This window comes from Styela clava, chromosome 14, assembly GCF_964204865.1.
Source record: "Styela clava chromosome 14, kaStyClav1.hap1.2, whole genome shotgun sequence".
In the NCBI taxonomy this organism is placed as follows: Eukaryota; Metazoa; Chordata; class Ascidiacea; order Stolidobranchia; family Styelidae; genus Styela; species Styela clava.
Genome location: NC_135263.1, coordinates 3496527 through 3519116, shown reverse-complemented (window position 1 = coordinate 3519116; position 22590 = coordinate 3496527). Strand labels below are relative to the sequence as shown.

Genomic DNA, 22590 nt, shown 5'->3' with positions numbered 1-22590 from the left:
AGGATTTCATGCTTGATGAGGGAAAATCTGTGCGTTGACAAGGACCGCACTTGATGGTTTGATGGGCCAGGTTATGACCCGTCTGCTCCCCCCTGGACTAAGCATTTTCAATTGATAAAAAAATGCTTACATATGCCAAAGGTAACGATAAGAACAATAAAATATATTTACCCTCCTTTCTCAGATATAGACTGATGCAGTCCAGTGATGAAATAGAACTGGTAATATCCCATTTAATGATCAATGGTGCTTGATTCTCATCATTTAGTGTGTACTCTGTCACATTGACAGATAAACTGGAAATAAAACAAAAAATATTATTGACGCTTGTCATGGAAAACATGTTAATAAATGTGAAGTTAGGTAACTTTACAATCTTGATCCCGGGTGGAAAAATTGGATTCTTATTAAAAAAAAAAACCTCACACCAACTTTCGAAGAAATTATGTTTTGGAGACAAAAAGTATTGGCAAATAAAAGCCTTTTTTGGGGACATTTGGCCAAATTAATTTTTGAGTTTGATGTAGAAAAATTCTAAAACACATACTTTCGGGGTATTCAAAATTTTGATATGAATTTGATTTTTGGTATTCAAAAACAGAAAACAGACTCCCAAGAAAGCATGCCGAATCACGACATCAAAGCCATAACCTAAGACATACAGACTAAGAATTCAATTTTAAAGTTTACGTAAACAAAGATTTGATCGATTTTCTACTTTTTTCACAGTTTTCAGTTTCCAGAAAAATTCTGGTCCTTTCAGAAGTCAGTGGCTGCTTATAGATAGCCCGGGCCTTGTTCTGAGTGAAAACATAAAAATGCCTCATAAAATATTTCCATGACTAAGGAAATACCTTGAAGGTCTCGTAGCGTCAATAATATTGGATTCACTGCTTGCAGATCTGATGGGTCTTGCCTTTATGGTGGCTGAAGGTCCCCGGCCTAATGAACATATCGGCCCTGATATCTCGGCTCTCTTGTAGTAACCTCGCTTGCGTTTTAACCTGATTAAAAATAGATGGTGATGAAATAATTGGAATAACAAAAATGAACTAAAAAGAGTAAATAAGTCTAGAGATGGATGTCTATGGATTTGAATTTGCTAATTGAAATAGAATTAATAATATATTTAATACTTCAAATTTTTGATTTTGGGAATAATTAAGAAAAATTTAAGATTGCTTATTTGGTTTTGGCATCCTTGAATAAGCCATCCGTAACTAATTATTCAAATCATTAGCAGCTAAATGGCTCTTCATATATGAGTGGTTTCTTGTCTATAGCTCCTAAAAATCTAGAGAGTAAAAACACCCATCTAGAGTGAAAACATCTCACTGAGAGTGTATTACATCTGATTTCTGATCCTTTCAGAACCATCAGCTCTTTACCTATCAGTGTCTGCTAGCCTAGTCCCTTATTATAGCAAATTTCTATTCACTTCACAAATAGGCGAGAGAGAGTGAACAGGTGAAAATATCCATCCTAAAACAGAACCTCTAGAACAGGGGTCGGCAACATACGGCCCGCGGAGCAATATAATCTGGCCCGCGACGCTTCACTGAATTATAGTAACAAATTAAAGCTGTTTTGTTGATTATATTTTTTACGCAAAAGAATTTGCGTGTAGACTAAATTATATTATAACGTAACAAGTATGTAATTCACAATTACTCGTTTAATGAGCCTATAATTTAAATATAATTTAGACAAATGGCAACAAAACGCAGAAAAATTGATGCTAAGTGCAAATGGTTTAATGGTGCAAAAAATATTTAATTGGTCAGTCTTCACACGCTGTTTAAAACTTAACTTCGGATCTGTGTGATAAAATGTGATTCATCGGTCATTCATTCGATTTTTAACTTTCTAAAAATATGGGCGGCCCGCCAATGACTTGCAACCTTTAATTTTGGCCCGCGAGCAACAAAAGGTTACCGACCCCTGCTCTAGAAGATCTAGATAATTCTTGTTCAGAGACTTGCTCAGTTATATAGATTTATGAAGCATATTAAAACCAATCATACTCACTTAGGTTTCGGTTCGAAGATATCCACACTATGTCGTCGAGTTGTTGGTCCCTCGTTCAGCTCGTCTATGCTGTCTTGTGAGACTATATTAACTACATCGGGACAACTTAGAACACTCAAATTATTCCTGAACACATGGCGAGCGTGCGTTCTTAGCTGGACAGAAGGAACCGCATTTGATGCCCCACCCATGTCAGAAATATCATTCGTGGTATCTTCAATGCTATCATCGTCAAGTGCATTTGTGGCCTCGTTTATTTCTGATGGGCTATCCATAATTTCATATGGAATTTTATCTGGAAACGAATTGGACTTTTGAAGAACATTTTTAGTGTTGTGGTCCTGTTTATTGGCAGAATTTTGTGTGTTGTCAGTAGATGCAATATGTTCTGCAGTATCTTTTAGGGTGTTTACAGACACTGTATCACAAGGCTTATCCGCCACTGTTACGGAATTATTAGGTCCTTTTTTAATTTGCTCAGTTCCGTCTGGATCAGTCTTTTCTGATAAATACTGAGCAGTTATGTCTGCATTTCCAAGTGTATCTCCCTGTTTATTTTGTGTTATTTCCGCTTTTTCCAAAGTTTGTTTATTATCTCCTGTTCTACTTGAATCGGTATTTTTTACAGAATCTAACCCATTTGGTAATCCAGTGTTTGATTCTGTACTCTTTGATGATGATAGTTCCCCAGTTTCACTGGATTCGGTGGAATCAGCCCTTCCTAGCGTCTCAATGTTGATTTCTTTATTAGATTCGTCTCTATTTACTGGTTTATCATTGTTAATAATGTCAAGATTTTGTCCAGAAGATTTGACTGTTGCCAGTTTATTATTGTTATTAGCTTCTTCTACTTTGTTCATGTTTTCTTTCATTTCAAGAGCACTTTCATTGCTGTAAATTCGATAAAAAAAATTATACATAAAGATAAGTCAGAAATACAAAATATAGAATTCAAAAAATAAAAACTATATGAAATATCAGAAAGAATCAAATCAGTGTTTTTTAAAATTTTAGGATCTATGACCCTCTTCTATAACTCAACACTTGTGAGTTGTGAACCCTGCTTATTCGCCAAATTTGATAATAAAAAGTCAAAAAATAATAATAAAATATTGAATGGATTACAGTCAAAATATTTTAACACATCAAGTAAATTTTACTTTAAATTAGTATAACGACGAAATTCTGTACCAGGTTTTAATAAAAATAAAAAAATGCATGTTATACATGAGTAAATAGCATAGAGCCCTGCTTTCTGACAGACACAATTGTTATTCATTGTGCGCTTGCTGATTACAGACAAAGTATACGGTAATACAGATTCCAAAAAGGTTTACTTCCAACTTTGACTCTCAGTTAAAAAAAAAATTTGTCTCTTATTCAACCTCTATAAAAATAAAACATTAATAACAAAAACTTTAAGTGTATGAAGAGTATTCTTTGATAGACTGTAAAAAATGCTTGCAGACTTGTTGCTTTCTAGTTTCTATCGACAACATAACTTGGAATATCGAAATCGAACTGGAATATTAAAATTGGACTAACGATGTAAAAATGGGTATTGGATAATATGTTTGTGTTTGTATTTATTTAATTTTTTATCATTGTGGATGTATAATTTTTTTGCCTTCATGATTTTTCTATGCAAATGTTTATTTCTGGGAATGGGATCAAATCAAATTTGGATGGGAACTAATCAACTATTAATTCGATCAATTGGCAAACAAAAAAAGAAACATTTTGACTTCAGACTGTACTCCAGGGAATTCAGAATGTAACTTAGACTACTACTGAGTCTCTGGGCTCGGGCCCCAACTTTAACCCCAGAGAAAACATGCTAAGCAAATCCACCCAGCTAAAAACTTCAAAAAAAAATATTAAAAATACCCATTTCGTAGTTAATCAAATAAATTAAGATATCAAGTTTAGAATTCCTATCATTAATTAGGACATTTTTAATTCCCGCTGGCATCATTTTGCAAAATCAATAACAAGTCAGGGATTTCAATCAAACAACGACAAGCAATAGTATGACCTCGACTATTGCAGACAGCAGACAGATGTATTGATTACGAATATGAAACATTGATTTTACGTCTTTAAGAATTGCTATTAAGTGAGTTTTACATTATAACGACTTGACATTGGAAGAAATTAAATCAAGTGAAATTTAAAATTGTTACTACTAATAGGTTGATAAGCAACATAACGACTCGTTCTATTGAAAAAAGTTGTACTTTTGTTGACAAATTTATAGATTATGAGTTTGTTAGGGAGAAACATGAAAACTTGAAAAACATTGATGTCTACAAAGGATGTGAGTTTGTGACAACCCAATATGATAACATAAATTAATTTTCTGTAGTATTCCTTCCTTTTTATAAATAAAATAAAACTAATTTTAAAAGATTCAAATATTCAATTTGTTTTATTAAACCTCACTGCCGGAAAATTATTTTGGCATGGGTAAAAGTGACAAATTATTGTTTTTAGAATTAAATATATTGAAATTGAAAGAACTAATTTAATTAGTAGAAATGCCACATCATTAAAATCAAATTCCCTTCATGAATAATTGATGCCTTCTAAAGAGATAAACAACAAACAAAGAAAATGTCAATCAAACATAGAGCACTAAGTAATTTATCCCACACTTCCTAGATATCTAACTGACCTATGACCCTTTTAGCCTAGTAGAGTAGTAGATGACCAATCTGGCTATCTAAAACGATCAAATATTCAATTCAATTTAGAGCTAATGAAATAAATAACCAAAAATTTCTATCAAATGTTGAGCCTTAAATAACTGAATTCCACCTTTTCTGAATTTCTAACAAACATTTTAATATTAAGAAAAATCTGACCGAAACAAATATTAAATAGATTTAGAAAAAAGTATATTATATATTCTGAATTCTTGATTTGCCAAAAACTTCAGAATAATTTCATCTGAAAAACTATCATTTTGAGCAATTGATGCATGACAGTAGAACCAAAACGTCCCCATATACCGTATTTTTAAAAACATTATTAAAACAATGTAAGTATTTTCGAAATGACGTGAATAATACCATTTGTTTTTGATTTGGCTAGATGTCCAGATAATATATAATATTGGTCTTTCCACTAGAAAATTAATTAAAAAATTAGAAAATTTATTAGCATCGTTATTTTTATAAACTTCCAAAATCCTATGTCAAGCATCATATACAAAGGTTAAAATAGTAATAATTCTTTCACATACTAAATCATATTCAACAGACTACCTTGTATAGCAGTAGCTTCAATCAACATTTATTAGCACCGCTATTTTAATAAATCTTCAAAAATCTGTTTCAGGTATCGTAAACCGAGCGTTAAAAAGTACATTTGTTCCTTCATATTAGGTTAGGCCATTTCTTCTATCCCGTTTTGAACATGCTTTGTGTTATTTTCCATTTACCTGATTGTGGTATTTGTTTGTATTGAGATCTTTCCTAACATTTCGGCTTAAATTAGATCAAATGTACCATTTTGTGGACATTGAATTTATACAAAGGTATTCAAGTTGGTGTGCTAACTGTACTTATGGCAACTAGCATTTTCCCAGATGGTTGAACATGACCTTTGATGTCATCAGTTGCAGGTGACTGATCATGACCAACCACCTGTGAAGGTGATGTGGCCATGTGCACTCGGTAGTCTGGGGCACAGCTCAGTTGGTGTTGCTTATGTCTGTATGTGTTACTTTGGTTATTGCTTTGAACATTTATTGCTGTTTGATTAAGACATTTATTAAATATACTTTGGAGCCGTTTTAACAGGTGAACCTGCTTAACAAACTTCCCAAAACTTTTTATTGAATCACATTCAACAGGCTACCATGTATACCAGATGCTTTTGTCAACATTGTAAAATTTGATGTTTCATTGACTGAATGGTCCTATACTGGGAATAATACGCTCCATATTACATCACGTTGTTGTCGCTTATACAAAGCAACCAATCCAATGTAAACAAACCTCTTGTTAAGTCAATAAGGTAACAAATGACTTCAGTATACAGCAGTGGTTCTCAAATGTTGGGGCACGCCCCACAAGGATTTGAGGGGGCGTAAAACAAATCTAAAATAAAGGGGCTCCCGAAGTATGCGAACCAAGATGGCGGACATCGGAATGTAATATGTGTACTAGGTTAGGGTTAGGCCATAATTTTAAGTATAAATACTACGGGAGGCTCTTGGCTAGTCTTCGAACTGATAATAGGACTAAAATAAGGAAAATTGGAAAAAAATTATCGCCTAACCCTAACCTGTTACCCATGTTACGTTCCGATGTCCGCCATCTTGGTTCGCATACTTCGGGAGCACCAAAATAAATATATTAGATAGATTTGATCTTTTATTTTGTATAGGCTATTCACTTTTTTTTTATTTTTCCTCACCTGTGATAAATATGAAAATCCTAGTATGAAAATTTTTCAGTCAAGAGTTACTATTAATTCTTTGTTTATAGTCCGTTCCGAATAGTCCGCAACCACAACCAGCCGAAGCCAATCTTTACCAATTAGCAAGAGAAGGACTTGCTGTTGCTGCCATGGCTTATTCATCCAATCAAATTCAATCTAACGCCAGGGAATTCGGACTAACTAATTTAGATACCGGTATTCACATTCTATTCAGGTATTTTTTTAATAAAACATACTTCCGCCTTACTATCTGTAATTGTTAGCTAGTTATTTTTTAAGTTAGGCGCGAGACTTGACAAATTCTAAAAACGGGGCACGGCTTAAAAGTTGAGAATCACTGGTCTATAGTATATGAAATAAGGTATAGGGTGTCAATATTATATTGAAATATACCAAGAGTTGTATACTCTTAACCATTTGCAAATTTTCTCATGCTCATATATACTTAATGACACTAGTTACTTATCGATCTTGATTGGAAAATATGTTGATAGGTATTTGTCTGTCTGTATGTCTGTGTGTTAGATGCACGCGATATCTCACGAAAGCAAGGTTCAATCTGCTCCAAATTTTGCATGTGCATTCATCTTAGCTCGGATCAGAAGCCTATTGATTTTGGATGGATTATGTCGTATAATTAGCGAGTTATTAATTAATTAGTGATGGAACACACGGTGTCACTATGGAGTAAGACCACTGTTTTGGGGGATCCCCTAACCTTGGATTGATAAGTCTTCGGTTTCCAACCGAATTCTAGTTATTCTCCTCAGTAAGAAATTGCCAATGACATGCAGAGAGTACTGGGATTTTTTGTCACTGAAAATACATCCATAAAATGTGATCAAAATATGACTACTTACCATATATCAGATATAACCGGCTGATTTTCTGTAACAGTTGTTGAGTCCATCAGATGGCAATGACACTATCCTTTCAAGATATATCCGTTCATATCCAATCATTAAGATCACCCACAAAAAGAATTTTTATTAATATACTTATGACTCAGCTTTTATATCTGTTAAAAAATGGTTTGAATACCTTAACCTCGTCTTAAACAGGTATATAATGGAGGGAAAATTACAGCATTTACATCTCTTTGTTAGGATAGTAATATTCCGACTATTGTCGCTTGATTGATTCTTTGTGGTAAAATCCAATTGAAACAAAAGTAGGATTGTAAGTACAGTCCTAAATGGTTGACTGGTTATTTGCACAGTTACAATGATTGCCAAAACTAATACGTTATTCTGAATGAACAGTGAACTCTAAAATAATAATTTAATTGGATCTTGAATACACTTCAAGTTCTATGATTCTAAAAACAACACATATAGAAGTATTTACATATTTATTGGAAAGGAAAGCTGATAAGACGGCTCAATCATATGGCAAACCACAGCCTCTCATTTGGTTACCAGTCCGACAGGATATGGGATTAGTTAGTCAATTATTTGTTTTTGGAAGTATGGACTTGATAGTTGATATATAAGGCGAACAAACAATTCAATGAGTTTTTTGGAAAATACAGCGAAATACATGAAGTATGAATAGTAATTAAAATTTTTTTTTTTTTTATTCTCGTTTTCGAAAAATCACATGAATGTAATACTGTTTACTGAAAATTTAAAATGCTCAGAAAGGCAATATTCAAGTGAGAATATTCAAGGCCCCAGTGGAAGAAATGCGCTGAGATAGTTCCCGGTGAGAACAACGAATTATCCTGGCAGGATACAAAACTCAAGATTTAAATATTTCAAACATAACTAATTTCTAACGTATCGTAATACTACCGTAAATTTGGTTAAGAAACCCACAAAGTGATTATTTTCTAAATACACAATGATGGATAGGTAATAGCTTATTTATAGAAACCTTATCGCCAAATCATCAATACATATGAAGTTTTATCTCGTTTATAATCTATCCTAAAGGCATCTTAGTCAGCAAAACGATGCAATTTTATTTTCACTAGGTTAAATTATTTTCGTTGCAATTCATCGTATAAAAAAGCGGTTCCCAAGCTAAAGAAAGCATCACGCTTCCTTTCCCAGAAAATTTGGCGCCGCACGAACAAAAACTTTGGGAAACGGTGGCATAGAAAAAAGAATATTCATGGCTTGGGACATAGAAACTACAACAGTGATACCGTAGGCCAATATTCAATTGCATCTGTTTTATTAATCAGCATGGCTGGCATTTATCTAAATTTCTGGAGCAAAGATGAATTTATGTAAACTTCTTGACATGCTAGTAATCTCTAGATTTAGTACGTTTAAAAATTGAGGGCTAGGAACCTTTCTTTGAGCAAATTGCAACTCTTCTATCAATACTCTTTCCACTTTTTGGTGAAGTCTTGAGACCTCACTTTTGAGTACACTTGACACTCTTCTATTAATACTCTTTTCACTTTTAGTTGAAGGCCTGGGACCTTGCTTTGAGCAAACTTGCAACTCTTCTATCAATACTCTTTCCACTTTTCGGTGAAGTCTTGAGACCTCACTTTTGAGTACACTTGACACTCTTCTATTAATACTCTTTTCACTTTTAGTTGAGGGCCTGGGACCTTGCTTTGAGCAAACTTGCAACTCTTCTATAAGTACTCTTTCCACTTTTAATTGGCGTGCCAAGGGCCTTTCTTTGATCAAACTTGCAGCTTTTCCATAAGTACTCTTCCCACTTATTGTTGAAGGCTAGGGATCTTGCTTGGAGCAAACTTGTAACTTTTCTATAAATACTTTTCCCCCTTTTAGTTGAAGACTGGAGACCTTCCTTTGAGTAAACTTGCAACTCTTCTATCAATACTCTTTCCACTTTTAGTTGAGGGCCTAGAACCCTTTTTTGAGCAAACTTGTAACTTTTCTATAAATATTCTTTCTCCTTTTAGTTGAGGGCTTGAGACCTTACTTTGAGTAAACTTACAACACATCAATACTTACATCAATACTACTTTCAACTTTTTAAAACTCTTCCGACAGTACTCTTCCAAGTTTCATTGGCTCAGAAAATCGCTGTGAGCCAACAAGCATGAAAAATTATCTGATTAATATGATAGATGACCATAATTAAGGATCGTCCGCAACTTCGATTATAAGATAAAATCTCAGACTCGAAAACCACGTTCCTCTCTGAACTTAAATATCTCCGATGCAGAGAGAGATTAAAATAATCTACGATGTTCCGAAACAAACAAACATAAAACGCCGATGGTTAAACAAATTTAACAAGCGTACATGTAGGTTATTTATACTACACGCATTCCATATACAAAGATAAGCTTAAAATAGTGTAGCGACACAGCCCAGAATAATTGCCCGTGTACCGGTAGATTTTAATCTGGTGTTATTTTAATTATGTTGATAAAAAGCCGGCGTTTAACATTATAATCATTTTCAATGGGTTGAATTAATCCTTTTATGTAAGTTTTAAACAATTTAGGATCAATTTTTTATGCTGTATCAGCAAGAAAATGCAAGGATTATTGAAGGCTTTAACCAAAAGGGGTAAAATTTATAAAGCTGTTTCAAGAAAATAAATAAAATAAGTTTGTTAATTTTTAAACTCCTGCGAGCTTTTATTTCAAACACTTTGTAGAATATTGCTTCAACTTATGATTAGATATCAGCTTTAGCATCTATTGGTACTATTTCCAAATAAAACTTTTTGAAATTTCAACCTTCGCTATCACCCTTTTGATTGCATACCAACTTAAAAAGCACCTATTCCTTAGTATTACTTGAATTGCCAACTTTTCTGAACTTCTTTGCTGTGTGTTTATCTTGTGTGCAACTTTTTTGTACCATGGCAAGGTCCAAATGAAATTATCTATCTATGTTATCTATTCATTGCATGGTATGCAATAGCTAGATTCAATTAAATATTTATGAATGAGCTACGTTGGTCAGATTGCAGATGTTATAATTATTTGAAAAATTAGCAAAAATACAGAGTAAATTGCATATAACACCTAATATGAAAAATCTTGGGGTCTAGTGTAGTATAGTATTAGATGTACTTCGAGTGAGCTTGGCATAACCATTTTGGCATAATATATTACTTCTTAACCGTAGCTGACTGAGTCATCCAAAAATTAACAATCATGTCATATAGCTTGCCAAAGTAAAGCTAGGATCGCCCGAAATGGCATCAGCATTCTGCACAGTAAATTGCATATAACACTTAGGATGAACAAAATCTTCTTTATTAAAAATAGGGAATTTGACAATTTTTCCTTGCAAATAATGACGAATCACCTGATAATTTGGCACCACACGAACAAAAGTTTGAGAATCGGTGGTACATGATTAAGCATTGAATCAGCTTTCCTCTCTCTTGAAATGAAAATCCCATCTTATCCCTATTGGGTCCATGTAGGAATTATAGTTTAGAGATTTCAGGCTTAAACCCCAATAAACGTAATAAACTATATTTCGTATGATGAACGCTGAAGGTTTTAATTTTATCAAAAACACAGTAACTAGCTATATGACTATATATCCAAAGCCTTATTATGAGAAAAAAAGTGAAAACACTACTTAAAATAAACAAACTAACATATTCTGTTGAAAACAATCCAATTTATAAATCCAATTCTGTTTTCCGAAAGTAATAAAACCCCCGAATAATGCATTATTAATAAAGACAGCTTGGCCGACATTCATTTGATCTTTTTCCAATTTGAAATGGAAGGATTATTGGTTCATGGCAATAATGGATACAGCGAGTGCCCGCGAATGACATTAAAAATCAATATCTTCAATCAAAATACTGCATGAAATGTTGTTAGGATAGGATTTCAAATTTATTACGGGTGATAGGAAATCTGATAAGACAGCTTATAATGGCTCAATCTATGGCGAACCACAACTTCTCATTTGGTTACTCGTCCATGTCAGGTATGAAATAGTCAATCACCTATGATTTTTGCAAAATATCTTCATGTAATACAAAAGTGCTCTACCAAAGTATTCACAAGCAGTATTCAGAAATTTTTCTTTTTAAAAAAAAAATGGCGATTTTTCTTCAGTTTTCGTAAAAAAGTGCGCTTATAGTGAACGAACACTGGTCAAGCAGGTATTTCTTCCAGATACACGGACTTGGTGGAGGAAGTCATCACTAACTGACAGTTACATGAACCCAATATCCGTCCTCACTCTCAAGTAGAACAAATTCTCGAGTAAAAAAAACTATCATCATGCCATCAAAAATAATAAGGGACAACCAGTTGGAATAATCTCCAACTAATGAACAAATGTCAATGCTGCTATTTTGAGTTTATAATCTCTAGTCTACCATCATTCATAAATTATTAGTATAATAGTAAGGTCTATTTTATCTAGATCAGTGGTTCACACGTGGCCCACTTTTATTGGACAAACGTCAGTGGCCCATTAGCTTTCTCATTCGAGGAGAAAAACTACAGTAAAAACAAACAATTCTTTCTGCAAAAATAGACACCTCCACCTATATAATTAGGAAGAGAAATATCACCCTCTAGCAAAACCACTGGTTCACTGGTTCACTGGTTGAGAACCGGTGATCTGGATACTTGGCCGAGTAATCTGCCCAAAGACATTTTTGATAATATTCACAGATATAGAATAATAAGTAAGATATTCTAAATAGGATCATGAAGAAGTTTGGTTCTAACAAACAAACCTAAAAATGGAAATAAGGCACTACTTAAACTCAAAGCTGAAATAGATATAGCTTTGAAACCAAGACTAAAAGATGGGTTTAAGTCTGATCAGAAAAAAAAAATTGGATTAATTCAAAGTTTGAAATTCAAGGTGCGGCGGTGTGGCTCAACGGGCTAAGCGTTAGGAATACGCTCGCCACCGCACCTCTAATTACTCTGCATGGGTTCGCAGGTTCGAATCCCATGCAGGGATGGTTATGTGCGAGAGGATTGCTGGACTCCTCGCCGTCGTTGGGTGGTTCACGTAACCGCTGGTCGGTTACGGCTTCCTCCACCACCAAGTCCATGCTTCCGAAAACTAACAATATAACTAATCCCATACCCGACTTGGAATGGTAACTGGACGAGAGGCCGTGGTTCGCCATATGGATAAGCCGTCTTATCGGCTTTCCTCTCCCCCGGGATAAATATGTAAATCTTAATCTTATCCTAAGAAAATCTGTTCATGCTGAAGTAGTAGATATTTAGATTTTCTCTGATGTATTCGTGTAGATTCTCTGTGGAAGTTTTGAAGGGGTGAATTGGATATTACCGAAAAATGTTGATTGAGATTTTCATATTTATCCTAGGGGAAAGGAAAATTGATTCTATTATAGTTTGGTTCTAACGGCCCCAAACAATGGACAAATGGTACAGATATAACTTTGAAACTCAGACCAAAATATTATTTGGCCCCTGATTTATAATGGCAGTAGATTAAAAAAGTTATTTCGTGAAAAAAAAAAAAACGTTCGTTTTACTGAGGCGATACAGAAGATTAGATGAATGAGTTAGGATTATGAAATACGGATATGTCAAGGTGATCAATAATTGGATTGGTTCTCTATTTTAAAAATATTGTTGAAACTTTGAACATTTTTTAGCAATTTGTCGAATGTTGTTTTTCAAAGTATTCTTAAATGTAAGAATTTGGAAGATATGTCTTGGACATTCCTGATGTGATATTGTAATAAGAACATAACACATTAATATAATGGTTAGGAAGGCAGCCAATAAAAGAACGCATAATAACCTATGCCAAAATTGCCAATGCAGATCATAACATGCACTTTGCACAAAATGCAGTATGACTCATCTAAAATGAGTCTGTGGTAATCCACAATCTTTCATGTAGCTACTAATCCAGCTATGTGTTTAGATAGATGGCCCAGTTTATCTTTCCAGATGCATGGACTTGTACCATAATGACAGAAATATTTAATTTTTTCTTCTGATAAGTCAGGGCTCAAAAATTACAACTACTACTGTCATACAATAATGGTAAAGTCGAAATCGCAATACCAGAATACGGGTACCGTTAACCAAATTCATTTTATTTAGTATTAGGTCAATAAGTAACTAACACTAAGTGCCAACAACACTCAACTAAACTGAAAAAAACAATCATTCAGACATTTGAATATCTACTTCCATTGATTACATGCAGATAACGAGAGGGTACTAAGAAATACAATCCAATTGAATAAATCAAAATTCTATTTTTTTTTTTCATTTCTGAGACAATTGAGCAAATTATATTGAAATACCAAAATAAAAATTTTTTGTTCCCATCGTCCCATAAGTACATAAAGTATAATAACTACGGTATAAGTTTATTTTGATTTCCCCAAAAAAACATACACAAAACAATGAACACACAAAAATGTAGTAAAACTGGCAAAACTTCTTACACACACAAACATGTATAAAGAAAAAAACACGAACGTGTAGTATCGTTCAGGCGTCTAACTCGTGTAGTTACTTACTACTAACGTATCTTACTTTAAAAGTATCAATGTTGTTTTTTAAATATATAGACATCGATATCAGACGTTATTTTTGGAAAAATACCACAAAACCAAATACAAACTATCCCCATAATAAACTAACTAAGCAAATATAAAGACGCTCCCGAGTGTCAAAGCGCCCACGCAATGTTATTGAGGACTTCTCTGGATGACTCGTCATATCTAATTATTTATGGCCAGTTCGTTCTGAAAATAAAAGACGAATCCTCCATATTTATTTGAAATCAGGACAATTCGTTCCAAATAAATTGTCGAGATGTCCGAAATTAGACGAGTTTTTGTAAACACCAAAACAGTGCTATAGCGACACTCATCGGAAAATAAAGTACTTCTTTGTGTGAATGTGGGCGAAGAAATTTCTTTGTTCACCACAATTCTTTGTATTTCAGTATCGTAACAAACCTTTGGGAATATGTACTCGCTCTTTGTGTAATCCAAGAATGCAGCAGTAGATGTATTCGTTTCTAAATAACCGCTTTCCGACGATCGACCTTAGATAAATATATTGCCCATTAGCGATGCTTTTATTCCAGACCTCCGTGATGTGCCGTGAATTTTACTAAGGTTCTCAGCAGTAACACCAAATTAAGCGCTAGTCATGACTCTATTTTTGCCAAATTTAAACCCATTGCCATTTATGAATATGATAGTTTTGGTTTGTCCAAATAAATTATTTCAATTTAGCTATTTGATTCGCTATTTGATTAAGATTTGCTAATAACTAACTTAACTTACAATAATTTATTATAACTGTACTGAATACAATCTGAAAATGGAGGGAAAGTTTGCTCAGCTAACAAGTAAACTGGAATTAATGGAAAAGAGAATCACCAATAACTTGAAGATTGAGATAAAGGCAATAGTGGAAGATAGCCTTAAAGACCTTTTAGAAGAATCAATCAATGAGCATGATAGGAAAATCTCAATCCAGATAGATGAATCTGTGCTGAATAACACCCAGCAAATGGCTGAAAGGCTCGAGACCATGTTCAAGCAGACCGATAGTCTTGTGAATAAGGTTGATTCACTCAGGGAGGACATGAATGGGATTCATGCCACGAATACCACTCTTCAGCAAGATGTGCAGATGGTGCATGCCAGACTGGATTCCATGGCAGGTGCACGCCCGAGGGCGCTAGCGCTCCGCAAAAATGCACGCGAGCGAAATCAATTTTGCACGCCGAAAATTTGCAATTGCTCACCAATGTAAATCGGTTTAAATGGTTTTAAAATCAATAATCCAGTAATATAAAGATGCCAAAATATTATACCTCCACAATTGTCGACAAATACCAGCTTGCAAGATTTGGTCTGATCGAAATATTGCGAAGCAAAAAGACCATGGACCTTTCCCCAACCTTTGACCCGCGAAAAATTCCTCTCATTGTTACGTCCTTTTTTGCATCTTGCTGATTGGCCAATGTCACGAAGTAAACAAGGAAGTCGATGCTCGGAGAAAGGTCCATATCGTGTTGAATGATAGGAAATAGGAATCCCGTGAGAATAGTTATGGACGAAAAGATCGCCTCCGCACCAATGGCCAAGTACGGCTCTGATTCAGCGTATTTTTCATACAATAATTTTGCACGAATGTACTGAACAGTACCGGTATCTAAAGTTGCTCGAACACTCCCAAAATTAGTGACAAAGTATGAAAATAATGTTTGGGGTCAAAGGTCAAACGTCCATTTTGCTCTAATTTGACGTATTTTTTATCCATTAATTCTACGTAAAAACACTACCAAAATTAATGACAAAGTATGTCCATTTTGCTCTGGTTCAACGTATTTTTTATCCAATAATTTTACGCGGATGTACTGAACAGTACCGGTATCCAAAGTCGCACAAACACTCTCAAAATTAGCGACAAACTGTAGAAATAATGTTTGGGGTCAAAGGTCAAACGTCCATTTTTTTCTCTGATTCAACGTATTTTTTATCCGATACCGGTAATTTTACGCGGATGTATTGAGAGGTATTTGATGTCAAAGTCAGTTGCACGCGAGTGCAGTTGTTTTGCACGTCGTGAGCTATAATTGCACGCCAGGAATTCTTATTTGCACGCGGGAATTTCTGATTGCACGCCCGATTTCTCGTTCAAAAAGGCCATGAAATCCAGACTGGGGTGCATGCAAGTCAAAATTTTATTAATGCTGAATTCGAGATACAAAAAGATTACCTATCTGATCTTCATCGCAAAATCGAAGAGTTGTCAGCCTCTAATAAAGCACTTAAAGAACTCATATCATCTCTGCAAAAAAGGTTCGACAAGGATTTTGAAGATTTGGCCCAATACGTACGACGTGAAAATTTGGAATTTCATGGTATACCCTACTCAGAAGATGAAAATACTGATGAACTTATAATAAAAATAGGAAAACTGCTAAAGATAAATGTGGAAAGGCTTGACATCTCAATCTCTCATAGACTACCTCGAAGAGACAAATCAAAGATCCCCCCCATAATTGTCAGGTTCACGAATAGAAACAAAAGGAACGAATTTATTGATAAAAAACGTAATATATCCAGCATCGGAAATTTTGGGATACAAGGAATGAAATCGCTTTTCATTAATGAAAATTTAACAGAATTCAGGAATAACCTCTTATATAATGCCCGCAAATCAAGAAAATCAAATAACTATGAACGGCTCTGGACAACCAATGGTAATATTTATATGAGGAAGAACAAAGATGCCCCAAGAGTCCCAATCACAAAGCTGTCTGATATTGAAAACCTGAAGTAATCATCTTTTTTCAAGTAGGTTTCATTTGTCATATTATTGCCAAAAATGGCTCTTTTGAATTTCTGTTCTCTATGTGATAAGCCGTGTTTAAATAATTTTATCCCCTGTGATATATGCTATTCCAGAATCCATATTTCATGTTTTTCCAAATATTATCCCAACATTAGTCCTGGTGCAACTCACTATTGCTGCACCAATTCTGACCAAATACCCTTTGATGATAGTACTGATCCAAATAAGAGGGAAGTACAACAAAAAGTTTTAAATACTAGTGATTTTGAGTTTGAAAATGTTGCAAACTGTGTCTCTATGAATGAGCGAAATGACTTATTAACTACTTTCACCCAACTGAAAAAGAATCCCTTGGTTATTGCCCATTTAAACATTCGATCCATCCAAAAAAATATTGATGAGCTGTCAAGACTTGTATATGACCTAGGTTCATCTCCATCCTTCATAGCTATTTCTGAAACCAAACTAAAATCCGATCCTGTAACTAATATTAATTTAGATGGCTACGATTTCTATCATACACCATCTAGTACAAATGCTGGCGGTGTTGGCTTATATATAAAGACTTATTTCTCTCCTAACTTTATTGAGGATTATTACCTAAATGTTGCTGGATGTGAAGAACTCTGGGTTGAGGTTCCTATTAGAACAGCCAAACCCTATTCTTTGACTGTGGGTATAATCTATCGCCACCCCAACTCGGATCATCAGGAGTTCTCATATAAGCTACAAAATAGTCTTCATAATTTAACTCATGATAAGAAATTTTTTTTTATAGTTGGTGATATAAACATCAACCTCCATGAAAATTCCAACTTTACGAAGCAGTACCTAGAAATGCTTCAATCCCATGCCACAATTCCATTGATTACGCTTCCCACAAGAGTGACAAGTTATACTGCTAATTTACTTGATCATATGTATACAAATATTATAGATAAAAATATTAAACCAATTGTTTTGCATGATAATCTGACAGATCATTTTCCTATTTTTTGCCATCTTGAGATGAATTATGTACGCCCCAGGCATGTTTCGGAATTGAAACGGGACATGAAACATTTTAATCTTGACCAATTTTTAACTGATGCCCAATTTATTTTTAGAAATGACATGTTGAGTACTGAGGTAGGAGCTGATGATTATGACATAGTTTTTAATGAATCTGTCAACCGACTAAGAAATTTAATTGATAAATATGCCCCCTTGAAAAAAGTTAGTAGAAAGGAACGTCGATTGAAGCAAAAACCATGGATTACACCTGGAATATTACGGTCTGCAAAAAAACGAGATAAATTACATAAAACTTTATTTTTAAATGGCACTGATATTGAAAAACGCCAATATAAGAAATATTCCAACACTCTCTCTCATATTAAAAATAGAGCAAAGGAGGAGTACTTTGCAAAATGTTTCGATAAGTATAGGAAAGATTCGAAAATGACATGGAATACCATCAACTCAATCATTAATAAAAAATTAAAAAAAAATCATCCGAACACTCTGCGTGATGAGACTCTTAATAAATCAACTGAAGATCCAGTTGACATTTGTAATGTTTTTAATAATTATTTTTCCCAGATTGGGCCGACGCTTGCCTCAGCTTTTTCAAACAGCAATTACGATTTTATGAAATATTTAAAGCAACCCATTAAATCGTCAATGTATCTAGAGCCCACCACCACCAACGAAATTGAAATGCTTATTTCCACGCTTGCGACTGGTAAAGCAGAAGGTCACGACCGCGTTCCGGTCTATTTGATTAAAATTTTAAAGACCATCATTAGTCCAACCCTGTGTAATCTTTTCAACATCTCCATGACCCTGGGTATTTTTCCCAGGCATTTGAAGGTTGCCAGAGTTGTACCGGTTTACAAATCTGGAAATAGGGAAACCGTGTCAAATTATCGCCCCATCTCGGTACTGTCTTGTCTTTCAATTCTTTATGAGAAAGTATTACTAAAGAGACTGAAATCTTTTTTGGACAAAAACTCAATTCTAAATAGTGACCAATTTGGCTTTAGGGATGGACATTGCACTTCACATGCTATATTAGATATTATCAGCCATTACTATAACGTTATAGATGAAGGCTCATTAGGTTGTAGTGTATTTCTGGATTTGAAAAAAGCATTCGATACAGTGGATCATGATATCTTAATTACAAAACTTAATTACTATGGAATTCGGGGAGTAGCCAATAAATTGTTCAAAAGTTATTTGCAAAATAGACGTCAATTTGTAAGTTTGGTTGGTTGTCAATCGATAAGTGAAAAGGTGTCGGTAGGGGTCCCCCAGGGCTCAGTTCTGGGGCCTACCCTTTTTTTAATTCATGTAAATGATATTGTCAATGCCATTAGGGCTCCAATTAAACTTTTCGCTGATGATACTAGTGCTACTTTCGCTGCAAAAAATCTGTCCGACCTAGAAAATATAGTTAATAAGGATCTCTATTGTATATCAGAATGGCTAATTAAAAACAAGCTAACTGTCAATCCTAGTAAATCCCAAGTCTTATTGATTAATTGTAGCAAAAGCCTTAAAAATTCGAACCTCACTCCAAAATTTATACTAAACGACTCATTACTTAGTATCTGTGACTCTGTCAAATATCTTGGAGTTATTCTAGACAATAAGCTAAACTGGCATAGGCATATTAATCAACTTGCAGGTAGACTGTCCAGAGCCATAGGTGCTATGTCTAAACTGAGACCGTTTGTATCTGAAAAGGTATTAAGAACCGTATATTTCGCTCTATTTTACTCACATCTTCAATATGGAATTGTGGCATGGGGTTCTGCCCCTAAGACTTATATGGATAGGATTAGAATACTTCAAAATCGTGCAGTAAGGTTAATGAGTGGTACTCGTTTTCGTGAGAGAATAAGTCCCAGTTATAAAAAGATGAATATTCTTACAGTAGCTGATGTATATAAATTCGAAATAGCGAAAATCATGTTTCAATTTAAACATGGAATTCTGCCTGAAATTTTCGATAGCTACTTCACAAATTGTAGTAATGTCCACCAATACAACACTCGTTTAGCGGGTAGAGGAGCATATTTTGTTAGTCGGACAAGTTCCAGTCTGGCCCGCGACTCCATTAAAATCACTGGTCCAAGTATTTGGAACTCTATTCCCAATGAAATCATAGATTCGTCTTATAGCTGTTTCAAATATAAGTATATGAAGTATCTCATAAATAAATATTAATATGTGTAAGGATATATTTTCTGTATTTTTTTTTTTTTTTTTTTTTTTTGCATCTTAATAACTATTTCACTCACGATTTGCATCTTTATCTTTGCAAATATAATCTATTAAGTCAGCTCTTTTCTATATAGAAATTTAATTTTCCTCCTGATGTGATAGCTATATATAGTACATGAGTTGGCTTGCATGTAACACCAACAGTTTTCATCATAAGCCAAACTATAAACTATTCAGCATTTGTACTTTTTGACATAATATGAGGTTATAGTAGTTACCGTAGGCGTAAACCCTTATATTGTTACCTGATAAAATTTGACTGCTTTTAGCATATGTACTTTTCATAGTTAACTTTCCCAATGATGCTCTTTATTTTCATTACTTGCAAGAATGGAATTACCAAAATGTCAAATTTCATCTCTGCATCACAATTGTTTGTCACTATAATAGTTACTATCATTGTTGTTCAATTCAAATGTTATCAGTTATGTGTGGTATCTATTATTATATTTCGAGATTTTTTGGAACAAAGTTTCCTCTAATTGCTCAATTTTCATTACGGTATATGTTGTGCAGTTGCACTTGTCATAATTGAATAATGTTAAATCTCTTAGCCAAATTGATTGTGCAATTCCAATTACTTTTACCCTGCATTTCAGTCATTCCTGACTATATTCGTATTTTTAGTTGTGTTGTGTAATGGATAAGTTCCACTCCCATAGCTCAAATCACTTGTAATGTTTCTTCTCAATACACACAACTTACTGCTCTACATTGTTGCAGGTTTGTGTCAAGGTCCTTTCACCATACCAGTGTTTATTTAATTACTATCATTGCTATTGTTGATCAATGGAATGGTGCTTCTTTCATATATTTTGGTGTATATGACATTGCTATGTGTTGTTGATTAATTAATGTATGTAGTAGTATGTGTACCAGTGGGCGGGTAACTGGTTTTGTTCGCCTGCTTTACATCGGCTTATATGAGGTGACTGAGTCCTGTTTGGAAAGAAACTCATTTGCTCCCAAGCCCTTGATGGAACTAAGATAAAGAAGGTCTGGATAGGATTTGGGTCTGGCCCAAACATGGTACACATACTGCAGGAGTTCAATTAATATTTTCATGTTTTTGTTATTTACTTTCCTTATACTGTGTATGTATCACTAAGTTGCACTAAAATATTTTCCACATTCTCGTCACATTAAAATTTTGTCCCTGATCCACTGTTTATATATATCCAATTATTTATTATTTCTATTTATTATCGTTTCAAGCCCAATTGAATTTATGAATTTAGTAATTTAGTTTTCAGCTAAATATTAAATTTCCATAGCATTAATCTGGTCGCTTTAGATTAACATAGGACACCCCCCTTCCTTTTTTGTTTTCTTCTATTTTCTTTCTTTTAAAAATACTCATAACAATGCATTTACCCACGAGTCTCCTAATTTTATTCAGAATTTTATTGTAAAAATATTAATGTAATAGTTTAAGTAGTTTTGTCACTGGTCATCTTTCAGTGTTATCTTAATAAAATCAGCATATATGGTGGGAGCTGACTTCGATGACCGTATGGTCGTATCGCTTCCTCCTGTCCATACCAAAAAAAAAATTTTTTTTGATAGTGCTATTTTACTGATGACTATTTTTTACGTTTTTTGGTTGACGAAATAATAAAATCTCTCTCTCTCTCTCTTAGCTGCATGAATCAAAATTTTCCAGGTGATTTAGGTGATATTATGAAGTGTATAAGTATACAATACATAGATAAATAATGACAAATATTAAATAATCCAGATACATTTACCCATATCATTCCATATCCATTTTAAATTGTGTCCACGTTCATGAAATGGCGATCCATGTAATCGAGTGACCATTGAAACGCATTTTTCCCATTATAGTGGCATTGGTATTTCTTTATATTTATTTACGGTTATACCATACAATGAAGTTAGTCAATTTGTCCATTGTTATCATTTTATATGAAAAACTATTCCCGACTGACACACAGCAGTAGTTTTTCGTTGTCGATATTTATTTATTTTTTTCATTATTTTTTTCACTCATTTGGTGTAGATTTTTTTGTTGTTTATTGATAAAAACCTCATTTCTTATAGACACAATAGATAACACATAACAAGTTGAAGATTGTTCTTCTTACTTTACAAATTCCCTATGGTTGTGTGTGTGTGTGGGTGCGCGTGAGCGTGTGTGCAATATTTTAATTGTTTCAGGTTAGTGAACAAGACCTTCTTGACAAAACCTTCCATCTTATATTCTGTACGTTTTAAACCTTATCTAAGATTTTGTTTGCTTTTCTAATTTGATAATCTGTTTTTATTCACTTGTTTTTATCAATCATTTTTTTTTGCCTGTTATACTGATTATGGGGTCGAAATAAACTTATACTTTTATTTTATACATTCGCATCGTGTTAAAGATTCAAATTTCGTTGCTTGTACCGCGGATTTTAGCGTTACCTAAACGATTTTCTGGTTCCATTTTTACACCGAAGAGCTATTTGAAGACAACCTAGGTCCTAGGTTGTCACTCATTAGCGAAATTGTTCATCTATTATTTTTTCACCGGAATAAATTTTTGGTTTGTGGAATTTCTTCCCACCGATATGACATAACTGTGTTGATTGGATTTGTTTCTA

At 33.9% G+C, this 22590-nt stretch overlaps 1 protein-coding gene and 1 long non-coding RNA gene across 2 annotated transcripts in view; one reads left to right on the top strand and one right to left on the bottom strand.

Moving 5' to 3' along the window:
• LOC120340475 (E3 ubiquitin-protein ligase HECW2-like) overlaps positions 1–7488 on the bottom strand; it is a 55351-nt gene extending 47863 nt beyond the window's left edge. Inside the window, exons 1-4 of the mRNA XM_078119715.1 lie at positions 7335–7488; positions 2029–2919; positions 855–1004; positions 172–296 (exon numbers count right to left, since the gene is read on the bottom strand). Coding sequence (XP_077975841.1) covers positions 172–296; positions 855–1004; positions 2029–2919; positions 7335–7384 — 1216 coding nt within the window. The 5' untranslated portion in view covers positions 7385–7488. The remainder of the gene's footprint in view (positions 1–171; positions 297–854; positions 1005–2028; positions 2920–7334) is intronic.
• A 7170-nt stretch (positions 7489–14658) lies between these two features.
• LOC120329376 (uncharacterized) lies at positions 14659–19115 on the top strand. Its single transcript, XR_013480399.1, has 2 exons — positions 14659–16719; positions 17824–19115. It is a non-coding gene; the product is annotated as an uncharacterized LOC120329376 (long non-coding RNA).
• The last annotated feature ends 3475 nt before the right edge of the window (positions 19116–22590 follow it).